Source organism: Argiope bruennichi, chromosome 1, assembly GCF_947563725.1.
Source record: "Argiope bruennichi chromosome 1, qqArgBrue1.1, whole genome shotgun sequence".
NCBI classification, from domain to species: Eukaryota; Metazoa; Arthropoda; class Arachnida; order Araneae; family Araneidae; genus Argiope; species Argiope bruennichi.
In genome coordinates, this window is record NC_079151.1 from 74,743,782 (window position 1) to 74,767,818 (window position 24,037).

The 24,037-nt window shown below is 28.8% G+C and overlaps 1 protein-coding gene across 3 annotated transcripts in view; it reads right to left on the reverse strand.

Annotated features, from left to right (window-relative positions):
- Positions 1-24,037, reverse strand: part of LOC129979804 (serine/threonine-protein kinase mig-15-like) — a 94,600-nt gene that overhangs the window by 34,949 nt on the left and 35,614 nt on the right. For all 3 annotated transcript variants that reach the window (XM_056090746.1, XM_056090747.1, XM_056090745.1), the window contains exon 3: positions 19,688-19,744. In XM_056090746.1, the coding sequence (XP_055946721.1) occupies positions 19,688-19,744 (57 nt within the window). The remainder of the gene's footprint in view (positions 1-19,687; positions 19,745-24,037) is intronic.

The window sequence follows — 24,037 nt, forward strand, 5'->3', positions numbered from 1 at the left end:
TAAAGATTTATTCAAAGAGAACTAGCATATCATTATCGTTTTACAATCAATGAAATAATCTGCACTGTGTACAATTACAACAATGACTATGTCCAATACGCAAGAAATCACTGGCTGAAAAGAATTCCATAACTTAAAGGATGAATCATTTCATCAAAATTTTCACCTTCAAATAATATAGCAAGCAGATATCAATAATTTAACATAATTTCAATCAGTGAATTTCATTAACAATAATTAAAAAGTAATACCTTTAAATTTATAACTTATCAACACAAAATTAAAACAAAAAAATCAAAGTCTAATTTGAATTATTTGATAAATTAATAATAAAATGCATACATGAAAAACTTCATGCACTATTTATTTAACATATATAACGCAATCAAAATTGTAATTTTTATTACCATTCTATGATGAACTTTAGAATGTCGGTTAAAAGTTATAAACAATTTAATTTGCAAATAAAAAATACTTCCATTGCTTTAAATATTTTTAAAATCTTACATAAGACAATTTTAAAAACAAATCCAAATCTAGCAAAACCCTAAATGCAATAAATTGTAAGATAATATTACAATATAAAAGATGAAAACAACTACCAGCATATTATATATATATATATATATATATATATATATATATATATATATATATATATATATATATATATATATATATATATATATGTTAATTACGACACATATTCCAAACAACACAATAATGCAAGCATTCACAGAACATGAGATATGGTAGGAGATTTGAAAAATATTATTAAACGAAAAATTCATTTGCAATACATAATTCCAATAAATCATTGCATAGCCTAATTATCTTATTTGGTTTTTGTGTAAATTTCATTACTACTTAATATAGTAATATATTTATATTATCTAATATTATACAGTAATAATATCATATAATATAATAATTTATTAATTTATAATAATAATAATTATATATAATAATTTAGTAATTTATATTATATGGTATTATATAGTAATATATATAAAATATTTTTTATATCATGAATGGCAATTTAGCAGTTTATTTCTTTTACTATAAATGAAATGAAAAAATAGATTACTTTTAATCAAGTATACTAATTGCGATATTTATAGCTATATATTTAAGATTAGAAAATAATTAGCACATAATAAAATTCATAGTCCATTCATAATAAAATGAAGTGCTTAGTTAAATTCAACACCTCATTTTGAAAAGGAAGTTGAAGAGAATGGACTTCAGACAATATTCCAATAAGACAATAATGCTTAAATTATGCACCTGTCAAATTCCCATGTTTACAAATAGCAGAATATTTGACTACTAATTCTAATAATATTGAATCTACAAAGTTGGAACTTTAATTGTGGATGTAAATACTATCCAAAATTTTCATAACAATGACCAATTAGATATTTATCATACAGTCCAAATTGCTAGGATAATCCAAATTGCTATTATCCAAATTCTTAGGATTCACTGAAGTAATTATTCAAAATTTACATTTTCTGCTTAAATATTCTAATTACTAAAAATAGTATGAAATAGTTATATATATTAATACCAAAATTATAAAACATAAAAAATATTTATTGTAAATTTTTATAAGTACATGGGATAATTATTAAAATAATTCAGATTTTGTTGTTTTATGATTTTAATTAAAATTGGTTCTCTTTTAGATAATTTTGATTAAGCATCAATTATCCACCATAACACAAATCATTTAAAAGAAAAACTAAAGGATTTTTATTCATAAATCAAGACATAGTGAACAAGAATCAAACAACTGTATACAATTCAAAGTGAAAGTAATGGTGGTTTTGGACTGAACCCTGACACATTAGATCTCATGCTGAAACTTATTTCCATTTTGTTCCGATGGAATAAAAAAAAATGCATCTGAACCCATCCCAACTTTCATGTTTATACTAAAAGCTATAAGCATTCATAAGTAATCAATAATAATAAGTCGATTATAAAGAAATTGATTCTCGGAAAATGGAAAAGAATAATTATACTTCTCTTATTTAAAAATTTGAAATAATGTCTTAAAAATATCCAGTTCATGCAATCATTTTCCATAAAAATATGGGGCTCAAATGGGCTCAAATCTGTATAGCCTTCAGATTTTATATAATATTCCATTCTGTACCATGTAACTATTAATATAATCGTACATGAAAATATGTATACATATTTCTGCAAAAAGATAAACAGCAAATGATTTAAATATTCATTTGAAAAAAACCCAATCCTTTGGAGAATATATGTACAAAAAATATATATTTGAGTAAACCAAAAGCCATTCCACTACCCAGAAAACACCCCCTTTCTCTCAAGTCCTTTCAATCACCTCTCAATTCAGAACTGGAAATTAAACGTCCGCCTCCTCATGCACAGCTCATGTAAGTAGACTAGAAAGAAAGAGGGCAACTACCTCATGTCTACCAAGAGGTCTGTCTGCTAGCCGCAGCAAGGAATCACCCTATCAGGCCTCCCAAACCCTATGTCTCTCCCCGACCAAGAAAGCGCAATAAATTGAGTCGATTGCTTTGGAGACGAGGCAACGTCTAGCAAGATACAAAGATCGATATAAATGTCTCGAAATCCCCCAGCAGTAATAAAATCCAACAGTTTGAAGGGAAATTATAAAAAGCAGCAAATGTTTACAGCAACTTATTTTAAAATTAATGTTGGAAATACTTCATCAAATTTTTTGAATAATAGAATTATGTTTACCAAATATATCTGAATATTTTTTAAAAAAATGTAAATATTAACTAAAAGCATTTTGTTTTTATATAAATACAAAAGTAAAACATTCTAATTAAAAATACATAATTCCATTCAGATTAGAACAATGACTGGAAAGTTTATTCTGGAAAATACTCGAAATATGAATAGTTTAAATATCTAGAAAGGTTATGAAATGGCAGCTCAAATATGAAATATATTTTTAATACATGCTAAATTTTATAAAAACAAAACAAAAAAAAATTATAGAATGATAAATATTTTTAAATACGATCATCCAAAACGAATACATCTAAAACTGGCAATATTTACAATTAGTTGATATAACTGGTGATAGCTTAACTCAGTCATTATAATATTTTCCAAACAAAAATTATTTTTATATAAAACATCATAATACATAACATTCTTTTATCGACATCTTTTAATCAAAATTAGAATTGAACGATTTTGAAAAACAGACGATTTTTTTAAAACCTCCGGTAGCTAATTTTTTCTATAATTTATTAATAGCTGTTTTAAGACCAATGAGGGGGTTGCAGAAAGGTAGTTCAAAGCGTAATAAAGACAAATCTTTTTAATTTCTAATTAATTTAATAGTTCATTATTTTTTTTCTTTTGAAAAGTTGACAGTATTATTCCATGTCTCTTCTAATAAATGTGCAATATGTAGTTAAATTCGACCCAGTTATTTAAGAGATGTGGAACGTACATACATAGCCACGACTTTTATTTACATTAAAATAAAAACAGGAAATAAAAGTAAAAAAATTACATTGAAGAATACTTATTTGCCCCACCACTCCACTGAAAGCAATAGCATGTTTTTTCATTATTACTTTGCCCAGGAAATAAATTTTAACAATATACCATAAACAGAATGATACAATATACCATGCATGCAATTATTAGATAGAGTGTAACTTAATCGTACACAGATTTAAAAAAGATAAAAATCTAAAGATATTTATTTGTAAGCGTAAGCACTGAAAAAAATTAATACAATTCATTTCAAATAAAAATTTGCAATCAATAAAAGAAACCAAATGATTTATAGCAACTGTATTAAACCGCTGAAACAGCCCAACATCTTATTGAAATTTAACCACTTAAAATGCATTCTCTTCCTAGAGGGTCCTAAAATAATCCAAAAAAATGAAACTAAGCAGAAATGAATAACTAAAAGATGCGGCGTGTCAAGGAAACTAACGGAAATTTAACAGATTAAAAAACGCCTTAATGAATCGATCATCTTTCAAATCTGAACTCAAAAAATACAGAATAAACTGATGACTAATCTGCTAACCATGACAGGGAAGAAAGAAATGGAGAGAAAACACATCTTAGAGGCAATAAAATCGAAGCTGTTTACTCTTGACAGTTTGATTGCTCTTGGTGTCTGTTTACAATCATAATGAAAACTGCGCTACGACAAAATGATCGTTCATATTTGTCCTTGGGTTATAACAATATATCGCTCCAGATGACCTCGCGCAACTTAATAGGAAAAATTAGTCCTTTGTTTCCTGGATTGCCGGCTAGCAACAAATCAGGCAATTGAAGGAATTCCATGTTTTATTTGGCAGTTGAAAGGAGGAAATATGTGATCGAGAATCGAACAACCACGGATAAATTTCAAAGGACTTTCAGGAAGTGTCAAAGAGAAACAAGCAGTTAATTTGAAATGACTAACAATTTATTATTTTTATCTAAAGTTGTTTTCATCCGAAACATTTTAATAAAAAATTTTATATTATTATTATTTAAGAATAAAAAATTAAATTTTCTGAATTAAATACTGAAACCAAATTTCAAAAATAAGTTTAAAGTACCATTTGCATTTAACAAATATAATAGTAACAAGAATACCACGCTTACTCTATATCCTTTCTTATACCAAGAAATACTCTTCAAAAATGGCAATAAAACTTATGGTTATTTCTATGGAAATAATTGTTTTTTATTTTCGCGAAAATATGTATTAAATTCATAAAAATATGAGTTATTCTAACGTTCTGTTCAAGCATACTTCTATGAGGGGAAAAATATATATATAACTGAATAATCCAATTATTTTTAACCGAAAACCAGATATTATGAAATAAAAACGGAGAAGGGGGGATGGGGAGTTGAAAATCTCAGCGCAGACCGGACCTTGGGTTTCCGAAGCAAGTCTGCAAGGCAAATGAAGCAATTACAAAAACCGCTTGCTGAATATGGTCATAACCTCGGAAGAGCGAAGCCGGCTAACAGATGGATGTGATGGCAGACCTTGATCGCAAGATATTCCCTACGAGTTCTGAAACGGGCGGAAGGTCTTTAACCCAAAACGTAAACAAGGCGATCATCTTACTCGCACTTTCGCACCAAGATTAAGGTGGCTTGGCTGGAATAAGAAAGGAGGAAGCTCACCAGTACATAAAAATCAAACGGTCGGAGAGCTGGGACCAAATATGCAGGTGGAAGGCCATTCTGAAGAGATACATGTCAAGCTAGTCAATTGCGTTGGAACCGTCGAGAACGTGGAGGTCAGACTGGAAGTAAGATGTGGCGGAATGCTGATTTCTGTCTCGAATATTAATGTCTCATTCTTACTTTTCATAAACATCATTCACAAAGATAACACAACTCTTTTATTGTTGAGAGAAGACCATAAAGCTTACTACATTTTATTGCCCCCAAAAAGAAGTATTTTTACATTACTGACGATCTATGTTAAAACAATAAAATACAGTTATCTTTCGTTCATTCTTTTAAGGAAAAAAAATTTGTTTAATAAGCAAAATACTTTATTTCTCATCCATCATGAAAGCATTTTATTTAAATAAAATAAGAGTCGGGTTTTTACAATTACCTGCGAATCACTCGTCTATAAATAATTACAATAACAGCATAATAAAACTATGCTTATTAAATCGAGTAAAACAAATGCAGATTTAGTAAAAACAAATACTTTAGCATAAGACAAAATGCAGTTTGACCTCAGATGACGAGTGCATTGTATTCATTTTATGTCTGTGATGCTATTCAAATTGATTCAACTTATGATGATAATGAAAAAAAAAAAAATTTCATGCAAATTCACCAAGTAATTTTTAAAAACAACTTAGTTTGAATATAAAAAAAAAATCCCCTTCTAAAATTTACTAAAAACTGTCATTTTTAGAGTACACAGTTGTGCTTTAAATTTATTTTTGGAAGCATTCACAACTAAGCACCGTTTCCATATCCATATTATGAACTTGAACCGAATTCAAACCCATATCATGAACTCGATTTCTATAGCATTATAGCCCAGCATACCATGTCTAGCTCTGTATTATATCACAACATCTATATCATAAATCAGTAACAATTCAATAAATATCATAATGGAATTTCCTACAAAAAATAATAACTGATTTCCAACAGCGTTCATCGTTATGACTACTATCTTCAACTGAAAGTTAAAAAGGCGAGTTTAGCATTATCAATGACAATCTTGAACAAATGTATAAGAAAGGAAACGGAAAACACGAAATTATATTTAAACAGACATAAAAGGCAAATATTTGGTTTATGATGCTTGATTTTCAAGAAAAAACGAACTGCTTCCGATTTCCTAACCTTTTGCAGATTTGAAAATGGTTTTGTATTCAAACATCCTTAAATTGCGGAAGAGGATACAGAAACTTTAAAGCAATGGCTAAGGACAGAACATAATACAGTGAATCCCCGATTCAATAGATTTTGGATTTAACAAAATAGAAAATTAAGATGAATTTAAATAAAGTTGAAAGACAGAAACACATATTTAAATAGTATTTTTGATTATTCATTACTGTGGAAATATTTTTAGAGAAGTGCAGGTTTTCTGATCAGCGTTCATACTCGTTCTAATTCGGGGGCCTCCGTCTTCAAATTTTCTACGAATATTAATCAAATATTGATACCCAAGATTTCTATTTTCAGCCTTATGATAGGCAACAATGGTTAAAAAGGAAAAAAAAAAAAATGTTTCAATATTAGATATAGCAAACTTACAGAAAGACCCCCCCCCCCCAAAAAAAAAATCTGTAGTAAGAAAATTAAAAGCTAAATGTCTGTGATACATTTTTAAAAGTATGACTCTGAAGCTGTTGCGATAAAACATACGAAACTATCAAATTTATCAAGCAAAATAAAATTTTATTTAATAAACTAAAACTGTAAAAACACTAAGCATCTGATATGTCAACTGGGTGCCTTAAAATCGTAAAAATGTTAAAAATATGATAAAAAAATTAGACCAAACAAAAAAAATATGGTAATAATTTTTAAAGACAGTGTTTAATGTAAATTATTTCTAGTACATATTAAAATTTTTGGTTTTATTGTACATAATAAAAGCAAAAATGAAAATATTTGAAAGAAAGCAAGTTAAATTAAAATTATGAACTTGAACCGACTGGTTGAAAAGACTGGTTAGTTAAAGCACCCGAAAGAAATTGATACAAATTTCGTTCAAATTAACTTTGAAAATTTGATTAAAAATGAAAGAAGGAGAAGAATTGTATAGTAATAAAATCAACTTCATTGAAAAGCTAATTTTTAAAATTTTAAGCTGGAGTAAAGATTACTTTTGTGTGAAGGAACATTTCAAAGTTATAAAGGGAAAAAAAAAAAAACTCTTTTTGCCTTCTTTCAAATTTTTTCAGAATAGCGTAGAATTTTTTTTTAATAGCGCAAACAATCCTTCCAAATGTTAAAAAACGTGTTAAAAACTTCATTTGGATCCATGAAGGGGCGTGGAATTGTATAAGGTTTAAACAAGCAAACGGACATTCAATTTTCACATGTATAGATTACCTAGTTGAATTCTGATAAAAAGAAACAACTGCATTTCAAATGATCCCCGAAAAATAAATTCGGACTATTCTCTTAAATAATGCTAAACGTTGAATATATTACAGCGCCACATTAAAAAATACAAAACATGATTAAAGACAACTTTTTGACAGAATGTTTCTCTTGGATAATAAATCTATAAAATCAGAAAGAAAAAAAAGCAATTAAAACAGGAAGGTGGAAATGAGCTATAATTATTCAAGTACAGTCATCAGTTTGTTAAAGTGACAAGGTTTTAAAAAAAAACAAAAAAAAAAAACGAGGTTATGTAGAAGAAAGAAGTTCAAAATCATGATTCAATGTATTTGGCAGATTTAGTGATAATTTATCGACGTCAATTCAACCATAAATAAATTATTAGTAAAAAATTAAATTAATAAAATGTTTATATTTTAAATGAGATTGATACAATTCATTTTAAAATAATTAATTATGATTGTCGACCTACCAGAGTAATAATTATAAATTGGTCACATATCCGAATTTTCAATTCCTACCCTGTATTTTATAAGCAAATAATATTGAAAAAATACAACTGTTATTAATAACAGAAGCGATCATGTGACTATCTGATTATCCTTTATCCGTTTGTAAGCTGGTTCTAGGGATACGAAAAGCAAACATACTTTGGAAAATGAGAATACGTACCTAGGAATGACTTCCTTGGAATTTTAATTAATTAAAAATTAAGCTTTCAACTTTGGTAGTATCCAAATATGTGACCTAAAAAAGCTTTCACACTGTTTTAAAATTCAAAAATTACTTTTTTAATGATTTCAATGTAACACATTGGACATCATTAAACATTCCAATAAATACATTTATATTTATATAATTATAACATATTTTAAAATTTTTATTTAAATGACTATCAACAATATTATTCACTGTCATATTGAAATTTAAATTCACCTCTTCATCAAACGATTCGACAATATTATATTTCCGCTGTAAAAACGAGACTTGACAAAGACAATATTTGATACATTTCTATCCGATTTTTCAGTCCCTGCAGTTGGAAGTGACATTATTAAAAATATGTTTTTCAATTCAAGTTCAAAAATTGAAAATATTTTTATTTCATTTGACTAGCTTCAAATTAAATCTTTTATAATAAAAAACGATTTTTTCCCCCGTTTCATTTACTTTATAATTCCGCCGTTATTTTAAAATTTTATGACTTGTTTATGACGAAATTTAGATAGATTTTTTTTTTCTTCACTTTTCTTATTCTTACATTTAGATATTATATATAACTTACTTTTCTAAATTTGGTTTCATTTTCAAATTATTTTTCTTTGTTTCCCAAAACATTTTCATTATTCCTTCATGGAATACACTGATAATGTAGATTCTGCAGCTTTCTTTTCCTTATCCCTATAGCTTATTATTAAATTTGACCTTGCATCGATATTTAAATCAAAACAGTTGAATCGGTAAACACTTTTACGTTGAAAGCATGCTTAGAAGAAGTAAATCATTTTCAGATAAATTTCAATTTCGAATGATCCAATATTTTTGAATCTTATCAAATAACAAATAGGGGAAGTCAAATGGTTATATCCTATTAATTAATAACTTAACATACAGAATAGCCAGTATTTTGGGTAAACAATCTGGTTGTCGAAGACGATAAGTTTTGTTTGAAATTAAAGTCAGCCTTCTTTTTTAACGTTTACTATACTCTACATGCAACTTGATTAGTCTGGATTAGATAGGAACAGTTCCAATTTTCACCTTTTTGCTCCAGATAAAAAAAAATAGAGAGAAAAAAAAATCCGAGAATTTGAACCAGCTGAATTATTCTAATTTACTTATTAGTAAATATTTAACACACACACATACCAAAAAAAAAAAAAAAAAAAAAAGATTAACTAGGTGTAATGTTTCGACATTAGTTTAAAAAAAAATCCCTTTCCATTTGTTTTCTCGACATGAAAGAGGGTCACTCTTACTAGGACAAATATGGATGAATCAGCTTGGTGAAAAATTATTAAATGCAGCAACAAAAATATTTTTAAAAAATAAGAGGCGTAGTAGTATAATCTTATCTTTTATTATTTTATCATTATTATTAATTTTTTTTTTTTTTTTCATTTCCAGAACGTCATTTTCTTATATTCATATACTTTTTCACCCTAAAATTTGTCCAATACTCCATAAAAACCCATATACAAACCAGAATTTCGGATAGCCAAAAAAATTCGAAAATGTGAAGGATTGATATTAAGAAAATCTGGTGATTTCGGTTATATCTCTAAAAAATTAGACGAATTCATGCTTTCTATTTTTGTTTCGATCATTTATAACTTTTTCCTTATTCCTTTAATGCTATTAATTTTTGAATACACTTTCCATTTATTATTGACCCATTCTATACAAATAATCACAATAGATCATAGAGAACAACATTAGGGTAACCACAATTTTCTTAAGATCTGATGAATTAGATTACAATTCTCAATTATTATAATTTTAAGCTTTTAGATATATTTTTTTCCGTACATCAGTATCTTTCATTGATTTTCATAAAATTACAAGAATTACCCTAGAGTATTACTCATAATATGATGAAAAATCAAAACTACAAAAACAAATTAAACTAACTACGAAAAAGAAATTAAAACAAAAAACAGTATTGATTTATCATGTTTGTTTTGTTTTTTAAAGGTATTAGACTTATAAATTCCAAAAGGCACAAATCTTAAAATCCAAAATAAATCTATTCACTCCTTTTAACCGTCATTAGAACACTGAAAATTTAAAAAAAATCAAAATAATTGAACTTCTGATGATTCTGATGAGTAATTACTCAATTTTCATGGGGAAAAGATCAGAATTTCTTCAACTGCTTGTCATTTTTGCTCCTGGAACAAAAGCTTAGCATTCATATTTCTTCGACGATGCTAACCGCATCCAGCGTAATCGAATAAAACGAATTTAGGTTTTCACGTGCTTTTTTGATGGAAAAGAGAAAGGGGCGGGAGACCGAGAAAGAAAAAGACATCCGCTGTCAAAATAGGAGTGGCATATTTTCCGACTCAAACAAAGATTTCCAAGAATCGCGCTCTGTTCTCTAAATATGCGGGTAGGTTGCACAGACGGCTGCAGGATGCCAAAACAGACGATGACACGAACGGGAAAGGTCAAAGATTTTGGTACATGAACCTCAAGGACACTGCATTAACCAGTTTACGTCAAGAACCGCCACTGGCATTCCGCCTTTGTTCTACCAGCCGGCAGCGGTCTTTTCCTAATTCACAGTTTACCTCCGGGCGTGAGTAAGCGTCTGCGAGATAGATGAGAAAATTTGCAGAGCGTGCACGGGAAGCACAGATGGGATTTATTGTATCGCGAATTACACTAGCCAAGAGCCATGAAATGAAAGAAGGGAAGGGGGACACTTTCTTACCTGCATTTCCATAAATGAATGAATGAAATACGACTATGACAGATTTGGGATCAATTTTTAATAATTGGATTGATACAAGAATGGATTTGAAAATACTTCTCAACAGCTTACAGGCCAGAATTCATAAAAATACGAAATAAATACAGTCAATAATACCTTTCCTTTTAACATACAATTTATTTTCGAAAGCGCATAACGATTAATTTACACCGAAAGATGAATTGTGTGCATGAAATTCATTTGCTTCAGATTAATAACAACAAGAATAATCTTGTAATTCCCCTTTTTTATTAATTGTATTTATTCTCAATTAAATCTCTTGCACATAGCTTAAGGTTTATGATTCCCTCAAGAAAACAAAATTAACTTTCATACTGTGACAAAATTTACAGCTGTGTTATTGCATATGTTCTAATCATTGTGTGAAAGAGCCATTCAAATAGAATCAAATTTCATAACCCCATACCTTCTAATTTTTATGGTACTATAACTTCACTTTTTTTTATTTGTCTTGCAAATTACATAGATATCAAATAGATTTCCCAACAAAATTTTCAAATTTCAATAGAAAATAGAATTTTTAAAAATGGGGGAAAATTACATGGTTACATATTTGAAGAAACGATGAAAATTATTTGACCTTCAGTTCAATAACGAAGTCTATAGCTAAAAATTATATATATTTAAAAATTCAGGAAAAGTTTACACGACAATCATTCCTAAAACATTTTTTTAAATGTTTAAAATAATGTAAAAATTATTTTTATATCATAATCTCACCCGAAGGGTCTTGCAGAAAGCGAAGAAAATTTTGCTTAATAAGTTAAAATTTCATACATAATTTTCTGAAATATATGTGCCAAGTTTGGTATTTCTAAGCCAAATAGTCTAGCCAGTACAACGCCAACACACACGTCCATCTTTATTATTAGAAGAGAAAAACTTAACTTTATCACATTTTGTCTGACATTCAACTACAGATTTCTAATGCAACTCAACACCCACATTTTCCCTATCGAAAATTGATGCCACCGTGATTTTAAAAGATTACTTACATGCCTTATTTGACTATCTCATGATTCATACGTCATTATGAAGGTAAGAATTTATCATTTTGTAAGACTAATCTGTAACAGTTATTTCTTGACATATATTGACACACAATGCATACTAATGTATTTAGCGGTTTTATCTAAACCTTCCATAAACAGGATCCTCCTTTTCGAAATGTAATAAATGAACAAACAATTAAAATTGGCAGATAATATAACTATCACAACCAGGAACAACACTGATAGACATTTTAGGAGGGACATGCTTAAAAATATAATCGTTGGTACGAAAATTTCCTTGAGGGACTGGATTAATAAATAATACTAAATAGGTTGGGAATAAGGAGTTTAGAACTAAACTGAATCGTTATATGCCGTATGACTTCATTTTAAATCCAAAACTAGAGCTGATGTTTAGAAAATTAATTTCATAGGAAATGAAAGGAAATATTAGCGGAGATTATTAGTTAAAGCTTCCATAACTGCCAAATATCAACATGAAATTTACAATATTTTATAGATAACGCTATTTTGATTTTACTATACAGAATATATCAAGCATAGTGTTAGTACTAGTGATTCTTTGACTGTTCCTAAATAAGTTTTTTTTTTTTAATTTAATGTTTTGTTTACTTCATGTTTTTAAGAATGGATGTTTACTGCCACGAAAAAACAATTGGTTACAAAAATAAATCCATTTACCTTTATTTCAATCGTACATTTATATAGCCTGATCAATTGCTCAATACAATCACCCCTCCCCCTCTTTTTTAAATCTTTCTTATCCCCCCCCTTTTTTTTAAATCTTTTTAGTTTGGGGGGTCCCCTTGGCCATGACCTCCCCCCTCCCTCCGCTTTGTACTGACATAATTTGATTTCAACAAAAATTCATCAGCAGATTTTTTTTAGTAGAACTTTACTAATACGCGTTTTACCTTTCCGACAAAATATGTTGAAATGTCTTTTAAATATTGTAATAATGACGCTATTCGAAAATATCGTTTGCAGTTCGTTTTTGATAATATTGAATTGCTTAGAACAGGGGTCGGCAACCTGCGACTCTTTTGATGTAAAGTTGCGGCTCTCCAGTTCCACACGAAAAAATTAATAATTTATTATCAAAACCCTTAAAAAATAAGAATATATTTTTAAGAACCTAATCGTTAATTACAAATATGTCGTCTCAAGGTCCAAAAGAAGAATTGCTAGGATTGCTACCGCTCTCAGGGCACGCTCGTGGAGAAGATATAGCAAATACTGTGCAAAAATGCCTGGAAGACAATGGAATCGATATAAATAAAATCGTTTCTATAGCAAGGTCCAGAAATGCATGCACATCGCGCAGCACAAGTGGACAACTCTAAAAGAAATTCCGCGAGTTGATGCCCTCATATTCGACGCATGGAATAGTCTTCCAGAATGCTACAGTGAGGTGAGGAAGTTGGCATATGGAGTGCTGACGATCTCCGTGTCGACATATTCAGTAAGCAAACGTTCTCTTGCATGAATATAATAAAAAGAAAATTTAAAAGTCAATTAACAAATAAAAATCTAGAGTCGTGCTTGGAACTTAAAACAACAAGCTATAAGCCAGATTTAATCAAACTTTCAAAAGGCATGCAAAGCCAATGCTTCCATTGTTGTAACTATCTATATTTGTGTTTTTATATGAATAAAGATTATTCTGTGTTTAAAGCCGTTCATTTTAAATCAAAAATCAAATATATATAAGCAAATACTACAATATTAAATCGAAAATTTTTAGAGGCTCTTTAAAAACTGGAAAATTTTGTAAATTGTTGCTTTTGGCTCTTCCGTTTCAATAGGTTGCCGACCCTTGATTTAGAATAATGAGCAATCAAGGAAAATAAGTATTCTTCAAGTAATTCAATATTATCATAAACGAACTACAAACGATATACTCGAACAGCGTCATTATTACAATATTTAAAAGACATTTCAACATATTTTTGTCTCAAAGGTAAAACGCGTATTAGTAAAATTTCTGTAACAAATTCTTTGTTTTAACGTGATATGTTTACCAGTAATACCTGTGTAAATTTGACAATTATCAAATTTGACAGTAATACCTGTGTAATTTTTCGCAATTATCAAATTTGACACATAGTTACTTCTTAAAAAATAAGCATTCACTACTAAGAAAAAACTTTCGCACTTTTAATAAAATTGTTAATAAAATTATTCATAATTCTTAACACTTTCCTCTATCGCTACAGAACGCATTAGTAAAAAATTCAACTATTTTTAGAATACACTAAAGAAAAAAAATAAGCTTTTCAATATCACTTTTTTCTCTAATTTTAACAAATTTTATAAATATTTTAAGTATATTTCGCAACTATTTTAGTGACTAGATTTACATTCATGCACAACAGTAAATACATTTAGCGAGTACACATTATCATTGCTTCATAATTAAGAACAAAATTTTTAAAAAGTAAAGGTTAACGCAATCAAGCCTAAAACACTACTGCATTTCGATGTTTTCGGCCGAATGGTCACATCTCTTAAATTTTTCAAACCACTGTTATCATGACTGATAATAATAACCAAAATGGAAGTAAACTGCGTATTCCCCATTTCCGTTCGTGATAATAACTTGCAGTGTATTTTTCCAAACAATCCTTATCTCTGCAATTGTCGAAGCTGGGCAACTTCCGAATTTCCAAAACGAGAACGGATGAAGCGACGACACGATCATGTCGCGAATGATCCAAAGCCAGCTTTCTGTTCGTATAAGAAATAAGTAACGTGATACTCAGTAAACAAATAACCTTGAGGCAGCGACAAAAAAAGACCACGGTCTTTTTTTTTTTTTTTTTTTTTTTTTTTTCTTCCCCTTTGCTAATTCAGCTGTCCTTTTCCTTCTACTTTTTTTAAAAACATATTTAAAAGTATTTTAGGCACATTAACCTTTATGTCTAATTCATTTCAATTCGTTTAAATGCAGAATACATTAGGAAGTGGACACTTTTAATACATTTATGACACAATTATTTGGAAATTGTAACATTTAATTAATGAAATTTAATTTAATATTTCATAATTTAAATCAATGAAATAATAAGTAACTTATAACGACATGAAGTACAATAATGAGTAAACAGATACAAAATGTTTCAAGTATTCTAAAACTGCACAAACAAATATGACGATTTTTGGGGCGGGAGGGAGAGTGTTTATAAGCAAATAGACAAAACTTGCAGAGGAATAGCTTTTACTGAGTCATGGCAGTCCCTTCAAAACAATTAATGCATCATTCAGTCTTCAGGACAGTTAATCCAGTTAAAATCTCTTCTAATAATATAGACGAATGTATACTGCCTCTGTGTGTTGACGTTCTATAAGTCAAATCATTTTATCTAAAACAACGAAACTTGGCGAATCCATACTTTTGACGGTAGGAATGTGCATTGCAGAGTGGGGTTTTTTATAATAATTTTATTTAGATTTTTAATTATTTATAAATTAAGCAAAATTTTGGCTTTTTCCCGCGATAATTACTGAAAATATTACAGCTCAAAAGCTACTTTTACACCATCTTATCTCCTCTAAAGCATTGTTTGATATATTACTTATTTTTAATTATTCAATCTGCAAATAATATTTAAAGCGTATTTAACTATATTTCATTGCTGAAATGACACTCAAATCGTTTTTATTGTTGCTACAAATATTTCATTCTAACTTTTTCATTAAAATATGGAAAATAGGCTTATTATTGAATAGATTTCATTTTAAGACATGTTTTAATGAAATTTGTAAAATTTTGTTGCATTTGCAATTAAGGTGATTTCAGAATCAGGCAATCATAAAATAGTTTGAAGTACAGTGAAGTTGATTTTTCAACACTGCAATTTTTCAGCGCAATATAATTAGATGAACGAAATATATTATTCTTATTGTTTGAAAATCGTTTTCTTACTGCATCACATTGAATTTTTTGTTGATTCAGAGAAAATTTTATTGAATAATCCCCTAAGTTACACGAATTATGAATAATTGTAGTATGCATAAAACTTCAATGCTAAATTATTCGATTTTTTTAAAACATTATATATTAAATAAAGATATTTAGTTTCAGCATGGAAGTTTTTATATTAGAGAAAGTGTAAGCAATATTGCTTCTCAAATTAAAATTCAAACTTCAATTATGATTTTAAAAAACTATGGCATACAATGCAGAAAGATTGGCACGACGCAAGGCTTTGAAAATAATCTGTGTAACATGTCAATCAAATTTCAAAATGCTTTGCTCAGGAAATCTTCAAGAGCAAACTAAATAAAATATTCAATTGAAAATTTCAGAATAGATTAATCCTTGGAAAGTAGGTGGTTTCCAAAGGTGGCTAGTGATAAATAAAAGAGTGAAGTCACGGTATTGCGAAAGTTAGAAGACCGACAAACCGAGTAAACGTTTTTAGACGCTATGATGTCATGGGAATCGGCTCTATGAAGACGATTCGTATACCAAGAACAGAACAAGTGCCAGTGTACTAAACTAACATGGTTTTAATTTTTGTCGAAATTTGTGTCTTAAAAATATTTTCTTAGTATAAATATTAAGTTGCATTTTTATAAGTTGTTGTATTCATAAATATTACGTTGTGTGTAAGTAATTTAGTTAAAATTAAACACAACCGAAATTCCAGGCTGGTAGCTAAAGGCGGCCAGTAATAAATCAACTTAAAAAAATAAGAAGAAACATTAAGTATGATTTCTAAAAATTTAGCAGCCTGCATTGAATAACATATCTCGTTCGTACAGAAGAAATATTCCTTATTAAATAAATTCAGTGTTGATTTCTTTATAAACATTTTATTGGGATAAATTTAAAATGAACTTCACGTGCAAAGAATAGCAAGTAGAAAATGTATATAAATTCAAACAGCACACTCATAATTTGTAAGTTTCAAAAAAAAAAAAAAATTGTAGTAGAAATAGTTAGAAATTTTGCCATGTTTTTGGAATATCTTTTTTACATCATTCAAATTTTCAACTTCTTTTTACATTTTCAATTTCAAACATTTAAATTTTGCAATACAAAAATGTGGTTTAGAAAGAATGGTTAACCTCTTGACCTATGAATTTACTTTCCAATCACGAAATGCCGCAAAGCTGCAATAGTTGTTTTTTCTCTCTCTCTCTCTCACTCTTCCAAATATCTTTGGTCAATAGAACAAATAATTTGAATTCTCATAAGTATACGTCACATACATAGAAAAAACAATAAACATTTTTTTTAATTCAGAAAAATGAAGCAAATGATCTGAAATATGAAGCAATAGTAGTAAAACTAATGTTGATGTGAAACACAAAAGCACTCCTGTAAAACAAATAAACGTTTCTTATCGAAGGCTTTCAAGTGGACCGTGTACAGCAGTTGAAAGACCCTCTGTTATCTTTTGAGGTGGCTGTTTCCAGAATAACAATTCAATCTCGAAGGATGTTGCACATTTCTTATTTCCTGTCGCAAAGCGGTGATTTATTGCAAAAAAAATTCCAAGGTATGGAAAAAGAAAGCTTTAAAAAGAATCCTCCATAACACTCCATTGGAGATTTCAATAAAAAGAAACTTCCAGCATCTAAAGACAGAAAATCTAAATAGAAAGATCTAGAAAAAGAGATTCCATCGCCTTTTCCAGGTAAAGGTATATAAGAAAATTAATGCATCATTCGACATTTATACTCAGTTTGAGGGCGAACATAAATAGAAAATTAATGCATCATGAATCATTTGTATAATTAATGATAAAGCAATGAAATCAGTAAAAATTATTTTTGGGGAAATCGTGTATTTATGTACTTTGGAAAACGAAAGTTTCTTTAATTAAGAAAAAAAAAAAACATTTGCAATTTTGTTAGCATAAGAGAATGTAATTGCAACTGTTTTCAAGAGCATACACCACATTATTTTAAAAATAATTTTTATATGGAGTATTCATTTGTCATCGAGTCAATATAAAATTTAATATTCAATTCGACGGAAACAATTTATGAAAGTAATTAAATAGGGACTGAAGATTCTACCAATTCTCAGACACATAGAATTACCTTGAAATATATATATATTATATATTTATAAAATTATTTCAAAAATGCAGGTATTAAATGACCATTCAGATATTCCTTCTATGTCAATCGGTGTAAAATGTAAAAGAATAAGAGTTGAGATCATATACAGACATTAAGTTTAAATCAAATAAAAATATTTTGTAGATTTTTTTTTTTTTTTTTTTGAGATATTTCATGATTACAACAGAAAGCGAAAGCTAACAAATTTGGGGAACACAACAATAAGGAAGAAATAACCTAGCATCGCTTCAATGAAATTTTGATAGTAAATAAATTAGTGAGAATATATTTACAAGTTCTAAAATTGTCCTATTAGATTTTTTAGACAATAATAAATTCCAATGACACACTAAAAATACTTTCTTGATATGTTTAAAAATTAAGTTGACAACATTTATTTTTAGATTTAAGTACTCTTGAACCCTCGGAATCAGGAACAACGTGCTACCCCAATTCCTGGAGGTTCTCTCAAGGTGTTTCTCTCTACTCTTCTATTATTTGTTTCATATAAACATTCATTGTAAAAGAGAAGTCTGCGAATGCAGAGCAACTGACACAAGAGTAACATGCCATCTATCCTCAGAGGTTGAAACTGCAAACGCAATAATAAAACTCTAAAAATAACATAAGGTTGTGAAGAGAGGAAAGGGAAAAAGGAACAAAAACGCAAAACACAGATAACGTTATTTCACCCGGCACGTGTAAATAAACTGTGTAGTAGGCATTGCACTTCAAACATCTCGCTTTGTTTCACTATCAGGTGAAAGGAGCGCTCGGCCTTCGAACCACAAAAATGTGTCAAAATGTTTCTTACCAGATAACATTAGTCTTAGTAATTTGAAAACATTTTCTTAACAAAGATAAATATTAAACATGTGATTATGGCTAGATTTTCATGAGATAGACAAAAGTATTGATTGGGAACTTCGAACTTATTTTCATTCATAAAGAAAAAAACATGTACCATTAAATTTTCCTTCAATTTGTATCATTTTATTGTATTGTTAGCATTATTTCTCAAGTTAGACAAAGTAAATAATCTTTGGAGAAACAGAGAAAAAAAAAATTTCTTGGTACATTAATTTACATGTTTCTATTAGATAAACGTTAGACAGAGTCATCTGCAACGCAAGAAAAAATAAAAAAGCAGACATGGCCCCCTTTCTTTCATAAAAATTAAAAATTGATTCAGGATCTAAAAAAATCTATATTTCAATGCCAAAAGCATAATTTATCATTTACATAATCAACTATGAATTGTGGGTACTTTTCCGTTTCCAAGGGCCGTTGGCGACAGTTTAATTTTCGCCAAATCATCAACAAAAAAATTGCCAACAATTAGGCGATTTTTTTTACGGCCCTCGAGAACGGAAAAATACCGAATTTTGAAATGACTGTAACTTATTAACAATTAATTTTCTTAACAATAGTAAAGTTTAATTCTGCATTAGCCGTATTAATTCATAATATCAAGTCTTTCCCACAAATATAATCTTACCTCCGTTACGTCCATAATTTTGATTGCTGCTAACTGTCCTGTTTTCGTGTGACGACCCTGAAAAATAAAACCACCGTAAGTAACATATAAAATATTTCATATTAAAGAAAAAGAATTCTAAGGATTGAGCCAATGCATATGAAATAATAATATCCCAACGAATATTTTGTTAAATGATAATGACAGAACCTAACCACTTTCGGTGCAAAATTAAGCTGTCCATCCAAATGTCCCAGCGATTACTGCAACGGCAGCTGTACCAAACTCAATTGATGTATTAGAATTAAATGAAAAATGCGGTATTCAAAATTTTAAAAATGGAAAGGCATACACCTGTATCTTCCATTAATCCAAATATAATTTTAAAACTATTTTATATATTGCAACATAAAAGTCGCAATTAAATTCTTACAATGTCAACACAATTGGATAATAAGAGCATTTACTTGCATATATACCTAACACTTAAAATGAAAAGTCGGTATGGAATTCAGTGAATTAAAATTTTGATTTGTTAGTGATCAATCGTAATAGCTTAAACTTGTCAACGTTTAGGAAAACCTACCCAGGATTCGGTAAAGCGATAATTTAAGACAAGAAAAAGGAGGGAGAACTGGGCACTTGCATATTCAGAATTGGGCAATTACTTCTTTACTTACTTTATTATTTCTTTTAATAGTAAACAAAATTAAATTTTTGGATTCTAGTTACTATTCTATTTTTCAACTACATTTTCTAAATAACCTTAACGTAATATTTTTTGAAAGAAGAGAAGCGTTAAAGTTATGATTTGGTATGAATAGTCAATACAAATCAATATTTCATAAAATATCTCGCAACCTCGCAAAAGTTACTGGTATTATCAACATAGCCTTAACATATTATGTTATATATGACAGTCTATACTTGTTTCTGATACATTTTCCTTTAATGACGAAGGAAAAAATCGAACTTGTTCTGGAAAAGGGGGATGACTTTTTTGAACGATCTCCTTTACTTTTTGAATTATTTTTGCAACTTTGATATTTCGCTGTAAGAGACGCTGTAGCTTGTCTGTAAATTCAGCTCAGTCACTTTACTGTGGGTGCATGCTACTTCCCTGACTATACGAGACACCACATCGAATTTAAAAGGATTTTATCCATTCACTCTGCATAACAAAACTTAAATCAGAAGTATGAAACAAAGATCTTGTCGGTCGACTTGCAAGAATTCGGATAATTGGATACAGCTTAAACATGCGGGGGGAGGGGGAAAGCTAGACGTAGAAGAAAAATTTACTTTAAATTTTTCAAATTAAGTTCAAATATATGTTAATTTTTTGTATTAGTCTTAATAGCAGTCTTCCATTAAAAAACCGTACATTATGTTCGAAGATTCATTACATAGATATTCATTAAAATTAAATATGAATAATAAATGTATATATACCCCATTTTAATTTATCTTCTTCGGTTGAAAAAATTATGCATGGCCATTAACCACGCTCCCATTATAATATTTATTTCATTAACAACTTTTTTTCTCCTTTTATTTTTCCGATCGTTCCGGACGATTTGAGATTAATAACACATCGGATTACTCGTGTGCTGCTTAATGCCTTCATCGTGACAAAATAAGAGTGGAATTGAAGTACATTTCTCAACGCAAACTTCCCACAGATCATAACAGCGATGTCCATTGTTTCAGTGACTAGAATTTACAATGCGAAATTATCGAAGATTTATTAAATAAAAGAAATGTAATAAACCGATTAGTAAAATCACACTTTTTTTTTTTTTTTTTTTTTGCAAAAAGCTGAAACTAAAATAGCACATTAGTACCCGTCAAGGCCATCTGCTTTATTAAAACTAACATTCAACTCATTCGTTAACAACTAAGTTTCATGGATGATCAGATCAGAAGATAATGGCATATTCCGTTTGAAACAATTCCCAGGAAGGTTTAAGGGTGGAAAGATTGATTGCAGGTTGGCAGAGTTGATACATACTTATTTTCAAGCTGACGAATATATATACCAGCTGCGGCATGCCGCCCTCCCCCACAAAATATTAGATCAATAAATGACAAAATGGAGAATTAAGATAAACAATATGTAGGAAATAAACAGAGATAGTGATGTAATATCTAGCTAGAATTAGCAAACAGTTGAAGAGTAACAAATATTCTTCAAGAATTAATTTTTATAATACAAAACTATACAACTTTAAGAATTACCACCGAAAATCACTAATTAACTAAGAATAAGTTTTTTTTTTCTCAATTAAGGGGACAGTGGAAAAAATGAACGAAAAAATTAAATTTTATTTTTATCGTTTCTTTACCAAAATATAAGTTTAATTTCAACTAAAATTTTGTCATAAAATAAATTGTTCAATAAAACGAATTATTCAAAAAGCCTGGGGGATACATTTTAATGACTTTTCACAAAATGATATTGTAGTTAGATTTAAATATATTTGAAACGCTCCAGGTGTCTTCATTTTCGAGGAAATGAAATAAAATTGATAATGTAGATTTCGGTTAAACATCAAAAACAAACAAGGTATGCATTTTGTATTTCAAGGGTTTAAGACAGTTAAAAGTAAACTTTAGTTCAGAAAAAATAAAATTCTTATGAAAATTCAGTATATGTGCTTAAAAATATTTCTAAAAAAATTAGCATTTAATTGGAATTACAAAATCATACACAGTTTTGTTCCAAATAAATGTATGTTTAGTAATAATGAAAAAATAGTACAAAAAAATTAAAAATTAAGTCGCCTGGAATATTTTTAAATTTATATATCTTTTTAAGTTTTTTAAAAAAATAATATATTTTGTTTTTAAAAGTTTTTTTAGAGAAATTTGACTTATTTATATTTTAATACATAATATGCATAAAAAAATGCATAACCCTAAATGAATAACTCGCAGAAGTGCCTAATAGAGTCCACCGTCTCCTTAAAGGGTAATTGAAAAAGTTGTCAAAGAGAATGTCAGTACAAGCATTCTAAAAAATCCACTTGCCTTGGTTTTAAAAACACGTCAAAAAACTTAATAGAGTATGGAATAATGATCACGAATAAAATGAGATTTTCCCGATGTACTTCACGAGTAACTTCTTGCTTTTGGATTTTCATTGACGATTATCAGAGCGCATTCAGATTTTTTCAAATCTACAAACCCATAGCGATAACACTGCCAGATAGTAACTTTCCTGGCCTTTATTTTCTACCTATTCCATTTTTCAATAAAGCAGAAGATGCACCGCTAGGATGAATATTTCCAATATATTTCTGCCCAAATTTTAGATATTCATTTATCATAATATTATGCGTAATAAGATTATTTTAATTTTTCTCAAATATTATCAATATATAACGATAAGGAATTCAGCATTTCTGAAAAGGGCTAAAAAATGTCAAGTATAAATTCGAGATTAAGTACAAATAAGATTTGAATTAATTTTTTAAAAAATCAGATTTTCAGTAATTTATATATTTTTTTAGGATCGCATAACTCTTCAATTTGAAAAAGCAGAACCTCTTACGATAAGAAATTCGGCATCCTTGATAAGGGGCTCAAAAAAAGATTACAAGTATAAATTTGAGATCAAGTACAAATAAAATTTGAATTCATAGAAATATAAAAAAGATCAGATTTATATTCAATAATTCATAAAACATTTTTAGGATCACACAACTCTTCAATTCACAAAAGCATTTCTTAAATAGTTTCCAATTAAATTTCTGGTTTAAATTAAATTGCTTAGCTGGAAATCAACAAAACGAGCAATAAAAGAGATAAAGAGGCTGAGAAGAAATCGAAGAAAAATATGGAAAGGCTCAGAAATAATTTATAGAAAGAATATTAATGGAGGATATTGCGGTGCAATGAGCATTAGTTTCCTTGTTCTGCTAATGACAGAGAACGGAAGGGCGTATTCTGGACTTCTCTGGGCAGGGTTCCATTTCCAACGTCTTGCAGAGAGTAAATTTTATTTCTCTAATCGCTCTGTTACATTTCGAAGTTCTATTTCACCGTTTAGCGACTGATGGCAATCTCAGACATCGAATTTATATTGCAATTTTGAAAGATTTTTCATTCTTGTGACATACATAATGAAACGATTATACTTCAGAGAATTTATTTATAAAAATAATAATAGCCTCTCCAAAAGTTACGCCATAAACGATAATTAAAATTGGAAATATCTAACGAATGGTAATAATTATTAGCTGAGATTCTTCTGAGCACAGAGATAATTAAAAATGAAATGAAGGAGAAACGAAAATCGTTTCATTTCATTTGTCTAAAGAACTTATTGCCCACTTCAGAAAATGATGAAGGTAATTTAATTCAAATTCG